Source organism: Psammomys obesus, unplaced genomic scaffold (assembly GCF_907164565.1).
Source record: "Psammomys obesus unplaced genomic scaffold, mPsaObe1.curated_primary_1811, whole genome shotgun sequence".
Classification (NCBI taxonomy): Eukaryota; Metazoa; Chordata; class Mammalia; order Rodentia; family Muridae; genus Psammomys; species Psammomys obesus.
In genome coordinates this window covers 20,436,951-20,454,343 of record NW_026592510.1, presented here as the reverse complement: position 1 = coordinate 20,454,343, position 17,393 = coordinate 20,436,951, and the positions used below count along the sequence as shown (strand labels likewise).

Below are 17,393 nucleotides of genomic sequence, written 5' to 3'. Positions count from 1 at the left end.
TCAGTAAGCATTAATTGAGTTGGATGCCATTGTCTTTCAAGTAGTGAATTTTCCCTAGTTTGTAAGTACTATTTATATTGATATTCTTAAGCTTTTCTTTATATTATTAATATGAATATTGTTAACCTTGCAGAATGGTCGATGTAGGAGGCCAGAGGTCAGAGAGAAGAAAATGGATACACTGCTTTGAGAATGTCACCTCGATCATGTTTCTAGTAGCACTTAGTGAATATGATCAAGTTCTTGTGGAGTCAGACAATGAGGTAAGTGTTCTTTGGATAAACAGTAATTTATTATTTTTTTACCTAATAGAAATAATGAAGTGAGTTGAAGTCATTACTTTCTTTACCACTATTACAGGATGTTTTTCTCCCAATTTATGTCTTTAGTTCTCATTGTGTTTATTTATTCTTTGTATATGCGTACAACAGTGCACAGATAGACGTCAGGGGACAGCTGTGGGAGTGGGTTCTGGGGATGGAACTCAAGTTCTCAGGCTTGGCTCTAAGCACCTCTACCCACCAAGTTATCATACCAACCTGGATGATTTTCAATAACCATAAGTAACCCTGTAAAACCAACCCATAGAACACTTAGAATGGCAAGCTTTTCTGTCAGGAATTCAGCAGGTCCGGGTGCTGGGATCTAATTAGAGCCTGGCTGATACTTTTCACACTATGCAGAGGTTCTGAAAATGAAACTATGGAAATCCCTAGGCTAATCACCAGATCATTTCATAGCCTCTCTTTCAGGATAGAACTGGGAGTGTTGAGTGAGTCACCCTGTTGTTTTGCTTTCCTTTTGTTTAAAACGTTGTTTACATGATGGGTGGGTATTCAGAACCTTCCCTTGGCAGATGTGAATAACTTTGTAGCTGGGTTCAAAGTCAGTTCACTGTGGAGTCCTGTAATGTCTTGGTGACACAGCCTGTCTGCTGCTAGTGTTGTTTGGCCATTGTGTAATAGTCTAAGCAGGGCTGATTAGGAACTCTTCTTCATACCTCTGTCTGGAGAGCTGCTTCTGTGTCATGATCTCTTTTCTGCTGCAGGGAAAGTTAACAGGTGCAAATATGAATTTTGAGGGTAGTAGAGGTCTGATGAATCAGAGTTGACTGTGGAGGATAATTAAGGGGTGTAGGAAACAGCCTTTGAGCTAAAGTTCAGAGGATGTGTGTCTGAATGGAGATGCCATTAATAATCCAAGAGAAGGAGTGAGAAATGCCCAGCAGTTGGTTATGGCTGGGGATATGATATGGCATGTCAGAATTTACTTTCAGCACTCATTTTTATTTTTTTAATTTTTTTAAGGTTTATAAGAATGTCTGGCTTCTTGGTCTTTTTAAGATAGCTTATTTTTTGCTGGTCTGAATAGCCTCATTACAGTTTATGTCCAGTATGCAGAGGTTTGCGCCAACCAATGAGCGGAGGCCTGTGTCTCGCTAAAATGAAAAGTGCCTACAAACACAGTAAAATACTTAACTACTTGCTATCAAGATGTAAGCTGGGGGCTGGAGAGATGGCTCAGTGGTTAAAAGTAATGTCTGCTCTTCCAGAGGTTCTGAGTTCAATTTCCAGCAACCACATGGTGGCTCACAACCATCTATAATGTGAACTGATGCCCTCTTCTGGCATGCCGCTGTACATGCAGATAAAGCACTCATTCATAAAATAAATAAATCTTAAAAAAAAAAAAAAAGTAAGCTGGACAATTACCTTTGGAATTTTTACTATTATATCTCTCTGTTTATCCTTCTTAATCCATACCTGTACCCATTTGTTGTTTCATAATTTTTGGAAACTAAATTTTTAATATATTGCATCCTTTAGACATTGTAAAATGCCTGTGGTTTCATGACTGTGTTGTGTGTACCAGCATAACAAAACAGATACAAAATTGGAAAAAATTAACTTTACCCTAGAGAAGCTTAAAAAGTACACCTGCTTTGTTTTTTGTCAGAATAAGAACCAAAGACAATACGACTTCTGCTCTGTAGATCTTCATGTCTTATATTCAGTTTGCTACCCAGTAAAATAAGTTTTACATATGTCACCAGCACAGGAGATGGAAGAAACACCTATCATTTCATTCTTATACTTATATACTAGCAAGGGTAAGATAAGTGTCTACCAACACACATTTTATGTCCAGTAAATATGTTGTATCTAGGAAGAACTGCATGTTGTGATTTGATGGCAGTCAGGTATGCTGCTTTAAAATTATCAGAATAGTAAGGAACGCAATTCTCTAAATAATTTGTCAGCTAAGTCTAGCACAACTGTCATGTTCTTTGTTTATCTGGTCATTACAGATTTCTCTTGATGTTATAATTGAAATTTGTCTATTTGTTGTTTGGTTGGTATAAAAGTATATTAGTTCAGTGACTTTTTTTTAATCAAACATCTTCAAATTGCTACCAGTAAATTGTCATTAAGTATGTGGGTAGATGTTCACTGTAAAAGCATAGCCCAGTTCCTTTGGTTCATAAGGTGATACATTATGCCACAAATTAAAATGATAAAGCTACTTTGCTTTGTCTTGCTATGACAAACACCATGACCACCATCAACTTGGGGAGGAAAAGGGTTTATTTCATGTTATAGTTTATAGGCTGTCATGAAAGGGAGGAGGAGGAGGAGCGTGGAGCCAGGAGCTGAAGCAGAGATTGTGGAGGAGTGCTGCTTACTGACTTGTCCTCTATGGCTTGCTCAGCTTGCTTTCTTATGCCACTGAGGACCACCTACCTAGGGGTGGCATCACCCACAGTGGGCTGTGCCCTTCCACATCAGTCATTAATCAAGAAAATGCCAGTGTGACGAAGGTATCTTCTCAGTGGAAATTCCCTTTTCCTAGATGATCAGAGCTTGTGTCAAAAATGTAGCCTGCACAAATTGTCTATTTCTCTGTTGTTAGAACTCTTAATTTTGTGAGGTAAGTCACACCCACTTTGGAGCCTTTCCCAGGCTTTCATCAAGCCTGATGATTGTATTGGAGCTGATCCTCAGGTGTAACAAGAAAAGTGCTACCTGTGGCCAGCACCCCTGAGTAGGGCCCACTCCCAGAAACGTGTTCGTACTGGAGTGATCTATTTTATTTTCTTTCTTTTTTTTTTCTTATCAGTTACATTTTATTAACTATGTACCCCAGCCGTGTCCCGATCCCTCATTCCCTCCTAGTCCCTCCCTCCCTCCCTCCCTCCCTCCTCTCCACCATGCCCCTTGCCAAGTCCACTGATAGGGGGGACCTCCTCCCCATTCATCTGATCCTGTTTTATCAGGTATCCTCAGGACTGGCTGCAAAGCTCTCCTCTGTGGCCTGACAGGACTGCTCCTCCCTTGGGGGGTAGGGAGGCCAAAGAGCCAGCCATTGAGTTCCTGTTAGAAATAGTCCTTGTTCCCCTCACTATGGGAAACCAACTGGTTACTGAGCTACCACAGGCTACATCTGAGCAGAGGTTCTAGGTTACATTCATACATGGTCCTTGGTTGCATGTCAGTCTCAGAAAAGACCCTGTGCCCAGATATCTTTGGTCCTTGTGGAGCTCCTATCCTTTCCTCATCAGTCTAACTCCCCTTCTTTCTTGTGATTCCCTGCACCCTGCCAAAGGTTTGGTCACGAGTCTTTGCTTTGAAAACACCGCTAGTTAGAGTCTCTCCAATGCGCTCAGTAGACTCCTGTCAATGTTCAATGCGTATCCCATCTGTCTTTCAAAACGAGGATTGATAATCTTACCCCATGTCCGCTCTCTTGATTATCTTTTTTAGGTGTATAGATTTCATTATGTTTATTATATCTTATAGGTCTATATAAGTGAGTATATACCGTGTTTGTCTTTCTCCTTCTGGGATATTTCACTCAAGATGATCTTTTCTAGATTCCACCATTTGCCTGCAAATTTCATGATTTCCTCCTTTTTGATTGCTGAGTAGTATTCCATTGTGTAAAAATACCACAATTTCTGTACCCATTCCTCCATTGATGGACATCTGGGTTGTTTCCAGGTTCTGGCTATTACAAATAAAGCTGCTATAAACATGGTTGAGCAAATATCCCTTTTGTGTACTTGAGCAAACTTTGGGTATATACCTAGCAGTGGTATAGCTGGGTCTTGAGGAAGCACTATTCCTAATTGTCTTAGAAAGCGCCAGATAGATTTCCAGAGTGGTTGTACCAGTTTACATTCCCACCAGCAGTGGAGGAGGGTTCCCCTTTCTCCACAACCTCTCCAGCATGTGTTGTCCCTTGAGTTTTTCATCTTGGCCATTCTGATGGGTGTAAGGTGATATCTCAGGGTCGTTTTGATTTGCATTTCCCTGATGGCTAATGAGGATGAGCATTTCTTTAAGTGTTTCTCTGCCATTCGATATTCCTCTGTTGAGAATTCTGTTTAGCTCTGTTCCCCATTTTTTAATTGGATTACTTGGTTTGCTGCTTTTCAGCTTCTTTAGTTCTTTGTATATACTCGATATTAGTCCTCTGTCAGATAAAGGGTTAGTGAAGATTCTTTCCCAATCTGTAGGCAGGCGTTTTGTTTTGATGATGGTGTCCTTTGCTTTACAGAAGCTGTTCAGTTTCATGAGGTCCCATTTATTGATTGTTGCTCTTAGAGCCTGTGCTAAAAATATGGAACGCTTCACGAATTTGCGTGCCGTCCTTGCGCAGGGGCCATGCTAATCTTCTCTGTATCATTCCAATTTTAGTATATGTGCTGCCGAAGCGAGCACCTATTTTATTTTCAATTGTAGTAAAACCTGCAAATGTCATTGCCTCCAACTTCTTAAACCATTAAAGTAATTCAGAATTCTAGTGAAACAGAATTTTAGTTTCTGAAACTTCCTGGTTTAGAAAACCAGAATAAACTCCCAAACAGTTTGTTCTTCATCTTAAAGTGTGATGCTCATAACTTTTAATTCAAAGTAGACCTGATTGTGCCTCCCTTGGTATATATTTGTGAGAGAGACCTAGGAGTAATGCTGATAGCCTTCTATCCTGCAAAACCATGGAAAATGCACTGTAGACCAAAAAAAAGTCACTAAGACATTGTAGAGGCTGGGGAGCTGATTGTCAGGAAAGTACATGAACATACATAAAAAGACGGGCATGGTGGCACATGCTTGCAGTCCCAATTCTGAGAAGGTCAGTCAGCCAAGGCTGTTTGGCAAGCTACAGGCCTTTGAGAGAACCTACCTCCACCCCGAAGGGTAGATGGCAAACGCATGAGTACACACAGAGAGAAATGTTCCCAATTATTTTCTTTTACTTGTGTTTTAGTTATTTGCAAACATTGTGTATTAATCTCTGCAGTTTTGCACAGATCTGCTTTTGTCTGTGCAGAGTCTCAGCCTTCCTATTGTTTGGGGAATGAATGTCTTTCTCTTTTGTCTCCAAATAAGGAAATAAGCATGAACCAGAGCGCTAAACACCAAGGTTGTAATGCCGCACTGCTTTCTGACTCCTCTTTTCTCTCCTGTTTTCCCCGTGTTCACATACCAGCATGCAGCCAACTCTTCTGCTGTAATCCTTTCATGGACACATTATTTCAGAGCGCCTGAAAGCCCAGAACAAGAAGATAGCCAGTGTATTTCACTGTGTCTTCAAACTAGGCTTTCAGTCTTATATCTCTAGCTTTCTGGTCCATGGCTGAGCATGGTGCCTTCTCCTCCACGATTCTTCTTACTGTGTACCTCTAACTAACAAGTCCTTTTCACTGGTCATGATGAGTTATTTTAACGTTTTTTGTTTGTTGCCCCACCCCAGCCCCCCGAAACCCAGGCCTTCCGTTGATCGATATGGATTTCCCAGCATTGGATCTCGCAGACATTTATCCTTCAAGTTGAGTCTGGAGTTGTCAGTTGATAAGTGAAAACACAGAGCAGAAATTTTAATACATTTGCATTTATGCCTCTTTAAAGCCTGCTAAGCTGTTACCTGTGCATTATGACATAGTTTGTGGCCCTGGCCAAGACACCCTCTCTGAGAGAAAGAGCCAAAGGCCTTTCACTGCTAAGAGCATGGAAGCAGAGTGAAAATTCTTTTTTCAAGGTGTTGAAATACCTCCCTGGTCCCTTGAGCCCTCATCACATTCATAGGCAATACTGGCCAAACACAGGACTTTCCCAACAATTGAATTAGATCTTGGACTCTTAAACAGGCGAGGATGTGCATTTGGTTTGGACTGCATCTATAGTGGGGGCGGGGAGGAGGGAGAGAAGCTCCCAGAGTTTGAAAGCAGAGTCTGAACATTACACTTTTTTTTCCTGCTCTGAAAATTCTGAGTAGGCTTTTAGAAATTTTCTTCAAATGACACTTTGCTTTGTAGGAAATAGTGACTAAATATTGAAAAGAAAAAAAAAATCCTAATTCTAGAGGAAGGACCTAAGGAAACTTAGAAGTGTTTAAAGGTATGAGCTTAGGTTGATACAGCTGGTCTCAGATCACAAATTGGATTGGTTTTAACTGTTTAATTGGCTCTTGATAAGATCTTATGGTTGGCACACTTAGCTTGATTAATAACCTGATTTACAAGGACATTCCTGAAAGGTCTTAAGAAAGCTCTTTCATTCTAATCGATTTAATCATTATTTATTAAATAAGATTCAAGTATGAGAAAAAACTTTGAAGGCTGAAATATGAAAGCTTTTGTCTTAGAAAATTCCTTTCAAGCTAACAGGAGAGAAAATAGAACTAAAAACAACATGGCTTTTAAGATGTAACTACTCATTAATAAAATGTTTGCTACTTCTTTTTAATTTAAGTTTCTGTGATTTTACTTACTTTCGTGTCTATGGGTGTGTTGTGTGCATGTGTGTCTGTGCACCATGTGCCTGTGGAGGCTGGAAGAAGGCATTGGATCCCCTGAAACTGGAGTTAGAGATGACTGTGAGCTGCTCTGTGGGTGCCAGGAATTGAACCTGCAGTCTTCTGGAAGGGCAGCCATCTGTACAGCCCAATTTTTTGTATTTTGTTTTTGGGAATTTCATACATGAATACTGTATTTACATCATCATTTATACCTCTCTCCCCTCTAACTCCTCCTGTGCCCTGACCCCTTTTGTTAATTGTTATATATATATATATATATGTGTGTGTCTAGATAAACACACCTTGCTGAGTCCATCAGTGTTGCTAATATGCATTTGTGTTTAGGGTCTGAGCACTTGGGATTACATAACCCATACTGGCTTCATCTCTGGAAAAGACTGAATTTTCCCCTCTCAGGAGCCATAATTGCCTGAAGCTTCTCATCTAGGGGTGGGGCCTTGTGAGATTTCTCCCCTCTGTATTAGCATGTCAGTTGATATTGTCATGTTTCAGTTCTTATTTGGGTGACCATAATTTTGAGGTTTCATGGGTATAGAATTCCTGTTGTATCTAGAAGACATTATCTCACAGCAGCCATCTGGTCCTCTGGCTGTTAAATCTCTTCATCTTTTGTTTGTTACCACTGTATATGTTTGCTTGATCACTGGGTTTGTATTGGTTATGACTTTGTAGTCAGAGCTCATAGTGTCACGTGTAACCAGGAAGAACCAGGGGCTGCTGCTCTCACCAAGCTCTGAACTAGTTGATTTATGCTCTCCCTTCTTTATTGTCTGAGTCCTGAATCTTGTCTTCTTAGCCTAACAAGAACAAAGAAGTGTCCACCCTGTCCTCATCTGGATATGACTTAAGTTATCCCCCAGGGGTTTGTGTGTTAGAAGCCTGGTTCCCAGTGTGATAATACACACAAGTGATACAACTTTTTAGAGGAAGAATCTACTCAAAGGCGATTAGTTTACAGAGGGACTTCCCTTAGGGAAAAAAATCAGTGTTGGTCTTACAGAGTGAGTTGTTAAAGAACAGGACTGTGGCCATGGTGATAGAGCTGCCAACCTCCAAACTGGACTTAGAAAACTCTCATGAAGTATTTAGCTTGTGATACTTTGTAGCAAAGGAAAAAACAGACTAATATACACTCCAATTTGAAAATACCAAGTCTAAGGAAAATGGAGTGGGGTATAACACTAGGATTATCTTTGTTCAAGTGAACATTGACTACCCCGCCCCCCCAAATAGCCAGAGATAAATGTATTCTTAGGAGACTAGGAGATGCAGCGAAAAGTGAGCCTGGAAGAAAGCCACAGCCTGTGTGTGGTCACTGTTCTATTGCCATGAAGAGGTACCATGACCAAGGCATCTTTTTAGAAATAAAGCATTTAATTGGAGGCTCGTCTACAGGTTCAGAGGCCTATTCCATTACCATCATGGCAGGGAGGGTAGCAGTAGGCAGGAAGTAGCTGAGACCTGCACTCTGATCTGCAAGCAGAGAGAGATACTGGTCCTAGTGTGGCCTTTTGAAACCTCAAAGTCCACCTCCAGTGAAACGCTTCCTCCAGTAAGACCACATCTCCTAATCCTCCCAAATAGTCCCACGCTCTAGTGACTAAGCATTCAAATACATGAACCTTCCCGGGTCATTCTTATTTAAACCACGACAGCCTGTAAATGGTTTGTTGTTGTTGTTGTTTGTTTTTTTCAATATGTAGGCCATAACACTTTGAATGAGTTGGAAACCTTTTGGGGTTGTACAAGTTCTATGTGTTGAATCATCTTTAAGAAAGTGAAATGGAATAGATATAAATGCAACCAAGTAGCAAGTACCTAAGAATATTATACTCAGAAGAATTACTGGAACTTTTATTTGTGCTCTGGGATGGGTGGGTGGGTTGGTTGGTTGGTTGAGACAAGGGTCTCATGCAGCCTAGGTGAACCTCAAATCCATGTGTTCCCAAGGATGTTCTTGAGTGAATTCCCAATCCTGCTTGTACTTCTCAAGGACAAGGAGTTTAGGTATACACCACCATGCAAGTTTCATTACACTCTGTGTGTGTGTGTGTGTGTGTGTGTGTGTGTGTGTGTGTGTGTGTGTGAACAAGGGTCAGAGGGAAGGTGATTTGCTTGTTGCTGTGACTGTTCTCAGTTTCAGTGCAGACAGTGGCAGAAAGAGGGAATGAGCAACTCATGCTGTATGATTGCACCATTCTTTGTTAAACTTAATTTTACATAATGCTCCTATATTTTGCTTTCTCTTTAAAATTGTGTTAATTGTGTTCCTCCTGACTAATGTACACTATGTTAATACATTCTATAATTTGCAGCTGATTTGTGCCTTGCTTTGCACGGCTAGTTTCACTGTAATGCAGCACTAGTTAAAGCCAGCGACACTTACCTTAGCAGAACACTGTTTCTCTGAAGTGTCTCTTTATTCTGAGAAATGTTTTCTGAAAAAGTTTATGTATGGTTAGGAACTTCTTCTGTGGGTTCTGCTTTGTTGCTGTTTTAAACACTTTGAGCAATCCTAAGCCAACTGGTCATCTCAAGGCCCGTATCTATAATGAGCAGTGGGTCTTAGATTAGTCCATGTGGAAAACTTATGGTACTGGAATCATAAAGACTTTTTGAAAAACACTCTTAATTGGTCTAATGAAGCTCTGAGTGGAGTTTTTGACTGGATGGTAAACTCTCAGTATGGCAACTGCAATGAAAACACCAGCCACCAGTGCCTTATCCTTGCTGGTGATGTGTATCCACGACCTCTGCCCCAGGGGGGAACAAACCTTCTGCTCCAAGTCCTGCTGGACCAGCACCCGGACTACACAGCTCAGCGCTGTACTTGCCATGCATGCTAGAAAGGGTAGGAGTGGAGGGCAGGTGATGGAGAGAGAAAACCAAGACAGCTAACTCCACACCATACTCACAGAGTCTGTATATTCTAGGCCAGAAGCTCAGCAGAGGTGCTTGATCCCTACCTAGTGAAAAAGTCACTGAAAGAATTCAGGGTGTAATAACTAACTCCAGGAGGAACTATCCTTGTCAGAGTAAAAGGTAGACAGACAAGGTACTAATGGGGACAGTGTGTCTGGATAATAAAACACAAGTAAGTGCCAGCTTTTGCTCATAAAGATGCATACTACCGAAAGAGACTGAGACAGCTCCTTCATATTAGTTTTAGAATCTGGCATATAGTCTGACTATTAAGATCTTAAAATTGCCCTAAGGGTTTAAAGTTTCTGTGTGAATTTATTAGCAAGGATTAGCTTTAACCTGTTGTGTTTGTTTGTTAAGACAGAGTTTTACTTACTGTTCTGGAACTCCCTATATAGACCAGGCTGGCCTTGAACTCATGAAACTCTGCCTGCCTCTGACTCCCAAGTGCTGGGATTAAAGGCCAGCTTCAGCTTTTTAAAAAGGCATTCATTGGTTGAAGGAAGATACAGCATCTAATGACAGGGACTCGTTTATTGGCTAATAGCAAAAAGAATGGTTTTTATCCTCACTCATAATGTGCCCAGCATCTTGAGGGTTTGTGGAAGAACAGGCAGAGATACCACTTCCCACTGCAGGCTGCCCTAACCACAATCCCAAGCAAAACTGAGACCAGGGGCAGTCCAGCTCAGTGAAACCAGGAGCTTGTCCTGGGTCTACAACAAGCCTTGGGCAGAAAAGCTCCTTTCTAGGCACTGTTTCATTTCCTTGTCTCCCTCTGCAGTCAGCGCTACTTCAGTGTGACCTGGCTTCTCAAATTCCAAACCATGCATCTTGTAGCCAGAGGCTACATTTTAAGTTTTTCTCTTGGTCTGACAAGTCTAGAGCAAGACTTTGTGCAGAGCCCCCCCCCCCCCCCCCCCCCCCCCCCCCCCCCCCCCCCCACTGGGCAACAAAGGAGCAGCACGAGGGCCTCTGGTTACTTTCCTCAGCACTGAATTAAAACTGAACAAAGGATTCTCCCTGCAGAACAACCCTCATTGAATACAAATATAGTCACAAAACAGGTCATTTCAAATCCAGCTCCTCATACCTTATAAGTTGTGAGCCAGGGGTGGGCATGGGAACTCATCATCCCAGCTCAATCGGCAATTCTGTGATGAGAGGGAGAGAAGTCACAGAGGGGCTTCATGTTGGAAGCGTTTAGATTCTCTGCTGCCTTTTGTATGCAAGCTATTTAAGGGATGCGGAAGCAGTGAGGAGATGGGGGAAATGGGGCTTATATTAAGCTACCAGTCGGACTGCCACGGCTCAGTGACAATTTCTGAATGATTGCATTGAGCGTACCAGCCCAGTACCATAGGGGAAGCAGCAGCAAGTCACAGACTTGATTTATGATCAAAAGGGGAAATAAAGGATACCCTAAAAGAAGAAAGGCTGAGTGAGGAGGGAAAGCCTCTGACCCTGTGGCTGCAGGTTCCAAGCCCAGTGTTGGTTCCACCCTCTATTGCTGATTGGCAGGCTGAGGAAAAGACTTTTCCGGCATTGAGTTGAACATGGTGTGAGAAGGCGCTGGGGCTTCCTACTTGTCGAGCATTCTCATGGTCCAGGCGCAGGGAGCATCTATATGGATCTCCTGACAGGGTGCTACAGCACAGTAAAGGAGTCTGAGGCTTGAAGACTGTAGAACTTGCCTTAATTGTTTAGTGTTCATTTCCCATGAGCAATACAGAAAAGGGGCCCTAGATTCTAAAGGGGCTGTTGTAGGCAGTAGTTACTGCGTGCATGCATTGAGTAGCTACTGTCCGCTGGTCGAGACTCTCAGACCTTGGTTTATTCAACTGTATTTGGGTTATAGTAAAGGTTCCCTTCAAGGTCAAATACAGGAGGAACAGATGGTGGTAGGTGGGCTCTATGACTTCAAGATTTAACAGTCTTGATTAAGTGTTAGGGTAGACTAAAATAGAAACAAAACTTGATGAAAACAGACCACTATGACATAGAAATTGTTCTTTCACTTTTAGGCAACTTTTTCATCTTGGATTATTCTTTTTATATTAAAAACAGAAAAGAAATGCTTTTCTTGACATGTCAGTATTCTCATCTGGTTTTATCAGGCTGTACTACAAGCCTCATGGAGAAATCTTAAAAAATAGATTTGGAGGGGTTGGGGATTTAGCTCAGTAGTAGAGCGCTTGGGGCCCTGGGTTCGGTCCTCAGCTCTGGGGGAAAAAATACATTTTGAGCATTTAACTTTCTTTAAGATGCAGGAGAACAGAGAGCCTTTGGAAGAGAAAGGCACTGAGCAGGACTTCCTGTATCAGAGTGGCTGTGTTAGTCTCAGTTGATGAGCCAGGCTTTCGTAAACCCGCAGAGGGCCTTCGTGAGTAAGTTGCTACAAACGAGCGAAGTGCACTTACTGGAAGCAGTAGTCCTTTTCTGTCCCCCATGTATGCCATGTCCAGTGTCATTTTGTAGACACGCTGGGCTGCTGCTGGTGGCCACAGAGAATTTATAACCACCCCAGCATCTGACCACGTTAGAGTTCATACCTCCAAGCTGGGCATTTATGTAAGAAATAAGCACGTTTCTCTCATCTGGGTCAGATTCAAGAAAAAGCAGACTGCGGTCAAACACCCCCCCCCCCCCCCCCCCCCCCGCACATGTCCATAAACAAAAGGGACCACGGTGTTGCTTATTTCCTCCAGTCTCCTTATACGTAGACATTAACCCTTTGATGGCACCTCAGAGCATTTTGGTTACCAAGAGCAATTTGCTCTTTGGGTTGTGTCTTATAAACTGATGATAAATGTGAGCTAGAAAACACCGAGGAAGAGCAGGAAAGGACTACATAAAAGAGCTACAATGTGCCTCCATTTCCTTCACAGTTTCTTCTTCAACAGCAGCTTTACATGGAAGTTGACACCCAACATCAGCCTCTGGCCTCTGTACATGCATGCACATACCTCACACAGGCACATACACGAATTTAGAAAAAGGCTTTATCTCCTTCCTCACACTGATAAGTATCTTTACGCTTCACAAAAATGAAATTTACTCTTATGTCCACCTTGAAGTGTAGTGTGTAGTTCGGAAGGGCTGTGAACATTCGCATTGCTGTGCAGGTGTTGTCGCCACTGTCTGGAGCTTCTTCACCTCCCCAAACAGAATCCCCACAGGCATCCACAGTCAATCCACCACTCCTCTTCATCTGTGCATGCGACAGTCCTGAGTTTCTCTGATGAATGGAATCCTGCAGTATTGTTCTGACTGACTTGTTGTACTTAACGTACTTGTTCACGACTCATGATGGACAGTGTGTACATTGTGTCTACGTTTGCCACCTCACTCCTGTTTGAAATTGAATCCTCCACTGTGTGAATGCATCACGTTTACTCCTCCTTCAGCAGGTGCTTTGGTGGCTTTCTTCTTTGGCCTCCTACTGTGAGCTCCTTTGAATCAACTCATGGGTCATATGATAATTCTGGTTTTTATTCCTTAAGAAGCTACTAGAATGCCTTTATAGCAACCTCATCAGTTTTATGTTCCCACCAGCATGAGTCTTCCTCTTCCCTACATCTATGCCAACAGTTACCAGTTACTAGTTTCTTTTCTTTTCAACGATAGCCATCATGAGAGTTGTATCACATTGTGATTTTTCTCTTGCTTTTCCCTGATCAGTCATGTTGAACATTTTTTCACATGCTTAATGATCATTTGTGTAATTCCTGGAGGAATGCCTATGCAAGTCCTTTGCCCATTTTTAATTAGGTGGGGTTTTTTTGTTGTTTAGTTGTAGGAATTTTCCGTAAGTTCCAGATATTAATCCTTAACAGATATTTCATTTATAACTATTTCTCCCATTTCAAAGATAGTATCAGTGTTTAAATCACTATTTTTACAGGGCAACAGTTAATAGACTTAATAACCATCAGATACAGTAAAAAGATTTTCATATGAAGTGAGAGGGGATGGGCAGGTCCCTTTGGGTTTTGCTTTTTTTTTTTTTTTTTTAATAAATGGTCACTTCTGTAAAGAGAACTTCTTAATACCTGGCCATTAAGTATGTCACACAAATGTCCACTAGGTGGTGCTCTAACTGTAGCATCAGATGTTTTCATAAAAAGTTGCTGATACCGCAGCTTGGCTCCTCCCTGACCACTTCCTAAGCAGACCTTTAGTAAACAACGGACTATAATTACTACTTCTCAACTCTCTGGCAAGAGGCGCTGTCCCTGGATGTGGACCAAGAACCTGCACCCCCAGAGGTGTTATTCTGACTAGATTCTATAAAGGGACTGGGTGCAGGGGATAAAATACTAAAATTAGAATGGGAGCCACGGGTCCCCATCTGCAGCTACAACTTAAACTGAAGATCCTAACAATGTAGTCAATGTGACAGGTGTTAGAAAAGGGTGCAGGAGGCATGATCAGGCAGGGAGGGTGTTCTCAGGGTAGGAGTCTGCCTCCTCGCCCTCACTTCTTGACCTTGCCCTGAGCAGTCACAGCTTCCATGGCTTTACGAACCATCTCATCTCCAGGGGCTGCATGGGCTTCAAGTTCTTGTCCAGTTCATAGGTGATGGGATTGCCATTTGGCAGGTTCAGCTCCATGATGGCCTCTTGTGAGACACTCCAGATGCTTAACAGTGCTCCAAAGGCTGTTGGCATGGGCAGCAATCAAGACTCTTTCCCCTCCTTGACCTGGGAGCTTCATTCCAGAAGGGCAGTGCTCTGGCAATAGTGTCCTTCAGGCTCCCACAGGAGGGCAGCTGGTCCTCAGGCCTTCATATCGGCCTACCCCCCCATTGATTCAAACAGATACATCATTTATGTTTATTTGAGCAGAGTACTCACATCTGTAGAATATTGGATGTAGAAATTGTCCCTGACATTGTGAGCCGTTGTCCATTTTCATCCTCCCATTGCTGATAGCAGTCTGGTTCGGGACTCTTGCTTTCATTCTGGCACCTGATCCCACTTTCCTTGCTGCCACTGCTGACAGGTAGTCTGGAGGGCACATAGAAGCCCTGGTGATGTAGCAGAGTCTCTTGAGAAAGGAAGCTGCAGGCATGTGCAGGGCACTTACCCTGTGGCCTCTTTGAAAGATCATTAGGAAATCAAATGTTCACTAAATTTGCAATTAATGTTAGTAAATCACTTAATTTCTATGACTTGTTACTTTTATCTTTGAATGATGATGGACACATGAAATATAAATTCTTGCCTGAAAGCTTGAAAGTTGACTCTTGAAAGTTGCCTTTCTTGTTTCAGGGTATCCTCTCTTTCCTTTTTTGATCATAAAGTAGAAGGAAACTTGCATTGTTCATGACATGTGATGAATTTGACAATACCAATAATCTATAAGCCTTCAACAAAAACGAAATGGCTAAGAAAAATGCAGTTGCTTTATGGTGACATGCTGCAGAAAGTACATCTGTGGAATGTTTGTGTAGGCATCCCAAAGCAGCTAGCCCTGCTCCTCGTTTGCTGACTTTTACATGGTTCTCACCTGTCTCCACTGCATTTCCAGGGTTCCCTGTTTCATCCACTAGATATGTCTGTTGGACCATAACTCAGTTTTATTTGCCTCGTACTGCATGTAAATGACATCTTTCTACATTTGGTCTGTCCTATTACAGTAACCTCTCGCCAGATTTAGAGCTACCTTCCTAGAAAGTGTGTTAGTTAGCATAGCCACTAGGTAAGGCCACAGTCTCACAGAAGAGGACCTGGGCTGTAGGCAACTAAAGATCACAAATATGCTGTTACCATATTCTTACATGATAATGAAAAAACACAAATGCAGGCCAAAGCCCCACTTCACTTCTCTGAGCTCCCAATGAGCACACACATTGCAGTTTTAGCTCTGCTGGTCATGCATGTCTTCCTACACCCGTCCAGCCACTGCCTCTGACACCCACCGTCCCTTCATTTCATTCTTCCGGGATCAACAGAATGCTTGCCCTTTGCACAAGTTATCTTGGGGCTCAGGGCATGGGTTTCTGGGATAGTATTGAAGGAGGAACATTCGTGAGTTTAACCTGCTTATTGTGGACTACTAGCACAGCCACATGGGATGGCCTGTGATAAGAAGGGTGGGCTGGCACTCTTCAGAAGGAGTTTTTGATGGCAAGGAAACAGAACTGAGCTTGAGGTTTTAAATGTGTGCCACTGAAGTAGAAATTTTAAACCATCTAAAGAAGAAAACAAATAAAAAGACCTTGTGTCTTGTGCCTGTGAAGATAGATCCTCATCTGTTGAAACACAGGGGAATGTGTTTTTAATGTGCTTGCTTGCTGCAGTGCTTACAAGTCTTTTTTTTTTTTTTTTAGATTTTTTAAATTTAATTATTTTTATTAGTTAGTTTATTCACTTTGTATCCCACCTGTACCTCCCTCCCTCTTCTCCTCCCAATCCCACCCTCCTTCTTCCCCACCCATGTCCCTCTCCCAGTCCACTGGTAAAGGAGGTCCTTCTTTCCTTCCCTCTGATCCTAGTCTATCAGGTCTCATCATGTGTGGCTGCATTGTCTTCCTCTGTGGCCTGGTAAGGCTGCTCCCCCCTCAGGGGGAGGTGATTAAAGAGTAGGCCAATCAGTTCCTGTCAGAGACAGTCCCTGTCCCCATTACTATGGAACCCACTTGGATACTGAACTGCCATGGGCTACATCTATGCCCGGGTTCCAGGCCATCACCATGAGTGGTCCTTGGCTGGAGTACCAGTCAACTCTTAGCTTCCATTTCACAGGAACGGTTGTGTGGCAAGTCTTTGTTTTCTCAAAAGCCAGTGAACTCAGGCTGATACATGAGTTGGCAGGTATGAGCTCAGCACGTACATCCTAGGCTTTAATCTCTGGTTGGTGAAAACGCCAGAGCAGTTAGCAAGCTGCAATCAGAGAATGGCAAGCTGTGGAGGGAACAGCTTTGAGAAGGCACAGTAAGAGCCAGCTGGAGGAAATGGAGTGCTTAAGGGGGTAGGATTGGATAGGTCTCTAGGGAAGGAAAATAAAGATGAATCACAGATTCAGGAAATCAGTTCCCTGTCTCATTTCACAGAGAGGGAACCTTGAAGTTCAGAACTGTAGAGGGGAAATGAAACCATCATCTTCTCCCCTTCCTGAGCAATTTTTTTCCTTAGAGGACTTAATACTGGGAAAGAGAGTTCAGCTGCTGTAACCCTGAATCCCAAAACAGTTCCTTAAAGAGCTGGGAATGACTTCTGTCTCAGACTGACTTACAGGCAATACTCAGAGGCTTAAATTCAGTTTTTTACTGAGGTTTGTTTTTCTTCTTGTATACTGAGACTTAGAGAAAGTCTTTCGTCGTGGCAGTTTCCTGAAGGCATTTCCAAGCTCTCTGTGGTGATTGGGTGTAAACACATCTGCAGCCAGCATTTTTTAGAATGGGTTCCTCCTTTCAAATTAATTTGTGCATTTCTTTAGCAGGGCACAGTTTCTGGTAGTGTGGATATTATAACTTTAGCCAGGTGATCTGCTTTGTTGTTTGGTTTGCTGGAGGGTTTGGAGGGTTTCTTTCCAAGTCCCTGTTGTTGAAACCTAGTTGCCCAGGAAACAACCATCAACTTGAAATTAAGAAGTAAAAGGTATTATTATTATTATTATTATTATTATTATTATTATTATTATTATTA

At 42.3% G+C, this 17,393-nt stretch overlaps 1 protein-coding gene and 1 non-coding gene across 2 annotated transcripts in view; one reads left to right on the top strand and one right to left on the bottom strand.

The window, feature by feature from the left end:
- LOC129681722 (guanine nucleotide-binding protein G(q) subunit alpha) overlaps positions 1-17,393 on the top strand; it is a 147,757-nt gene that overhangs the window by 111,160 nt on the left and 19,204 nt on the right. The window contains exon 4 of the mRNA XM_055613807.1: positions 134-263. Coding sequence (XP_055469782.1) covers positions 134-263 — 130 coding nt within the window. The remainder of the gene's footprint in view (positions 1-133; positions 264-17,393) is intronic.
- LOC129682062 (U6 spliceosomal RNA) lies at positions 4,615-4,721 on the bottom strand. The gene has a single exon (XR_008720929.1). It is a non-coding gene; the product is annotated as a U6 spliceosomal RNA (small nuclear RNA).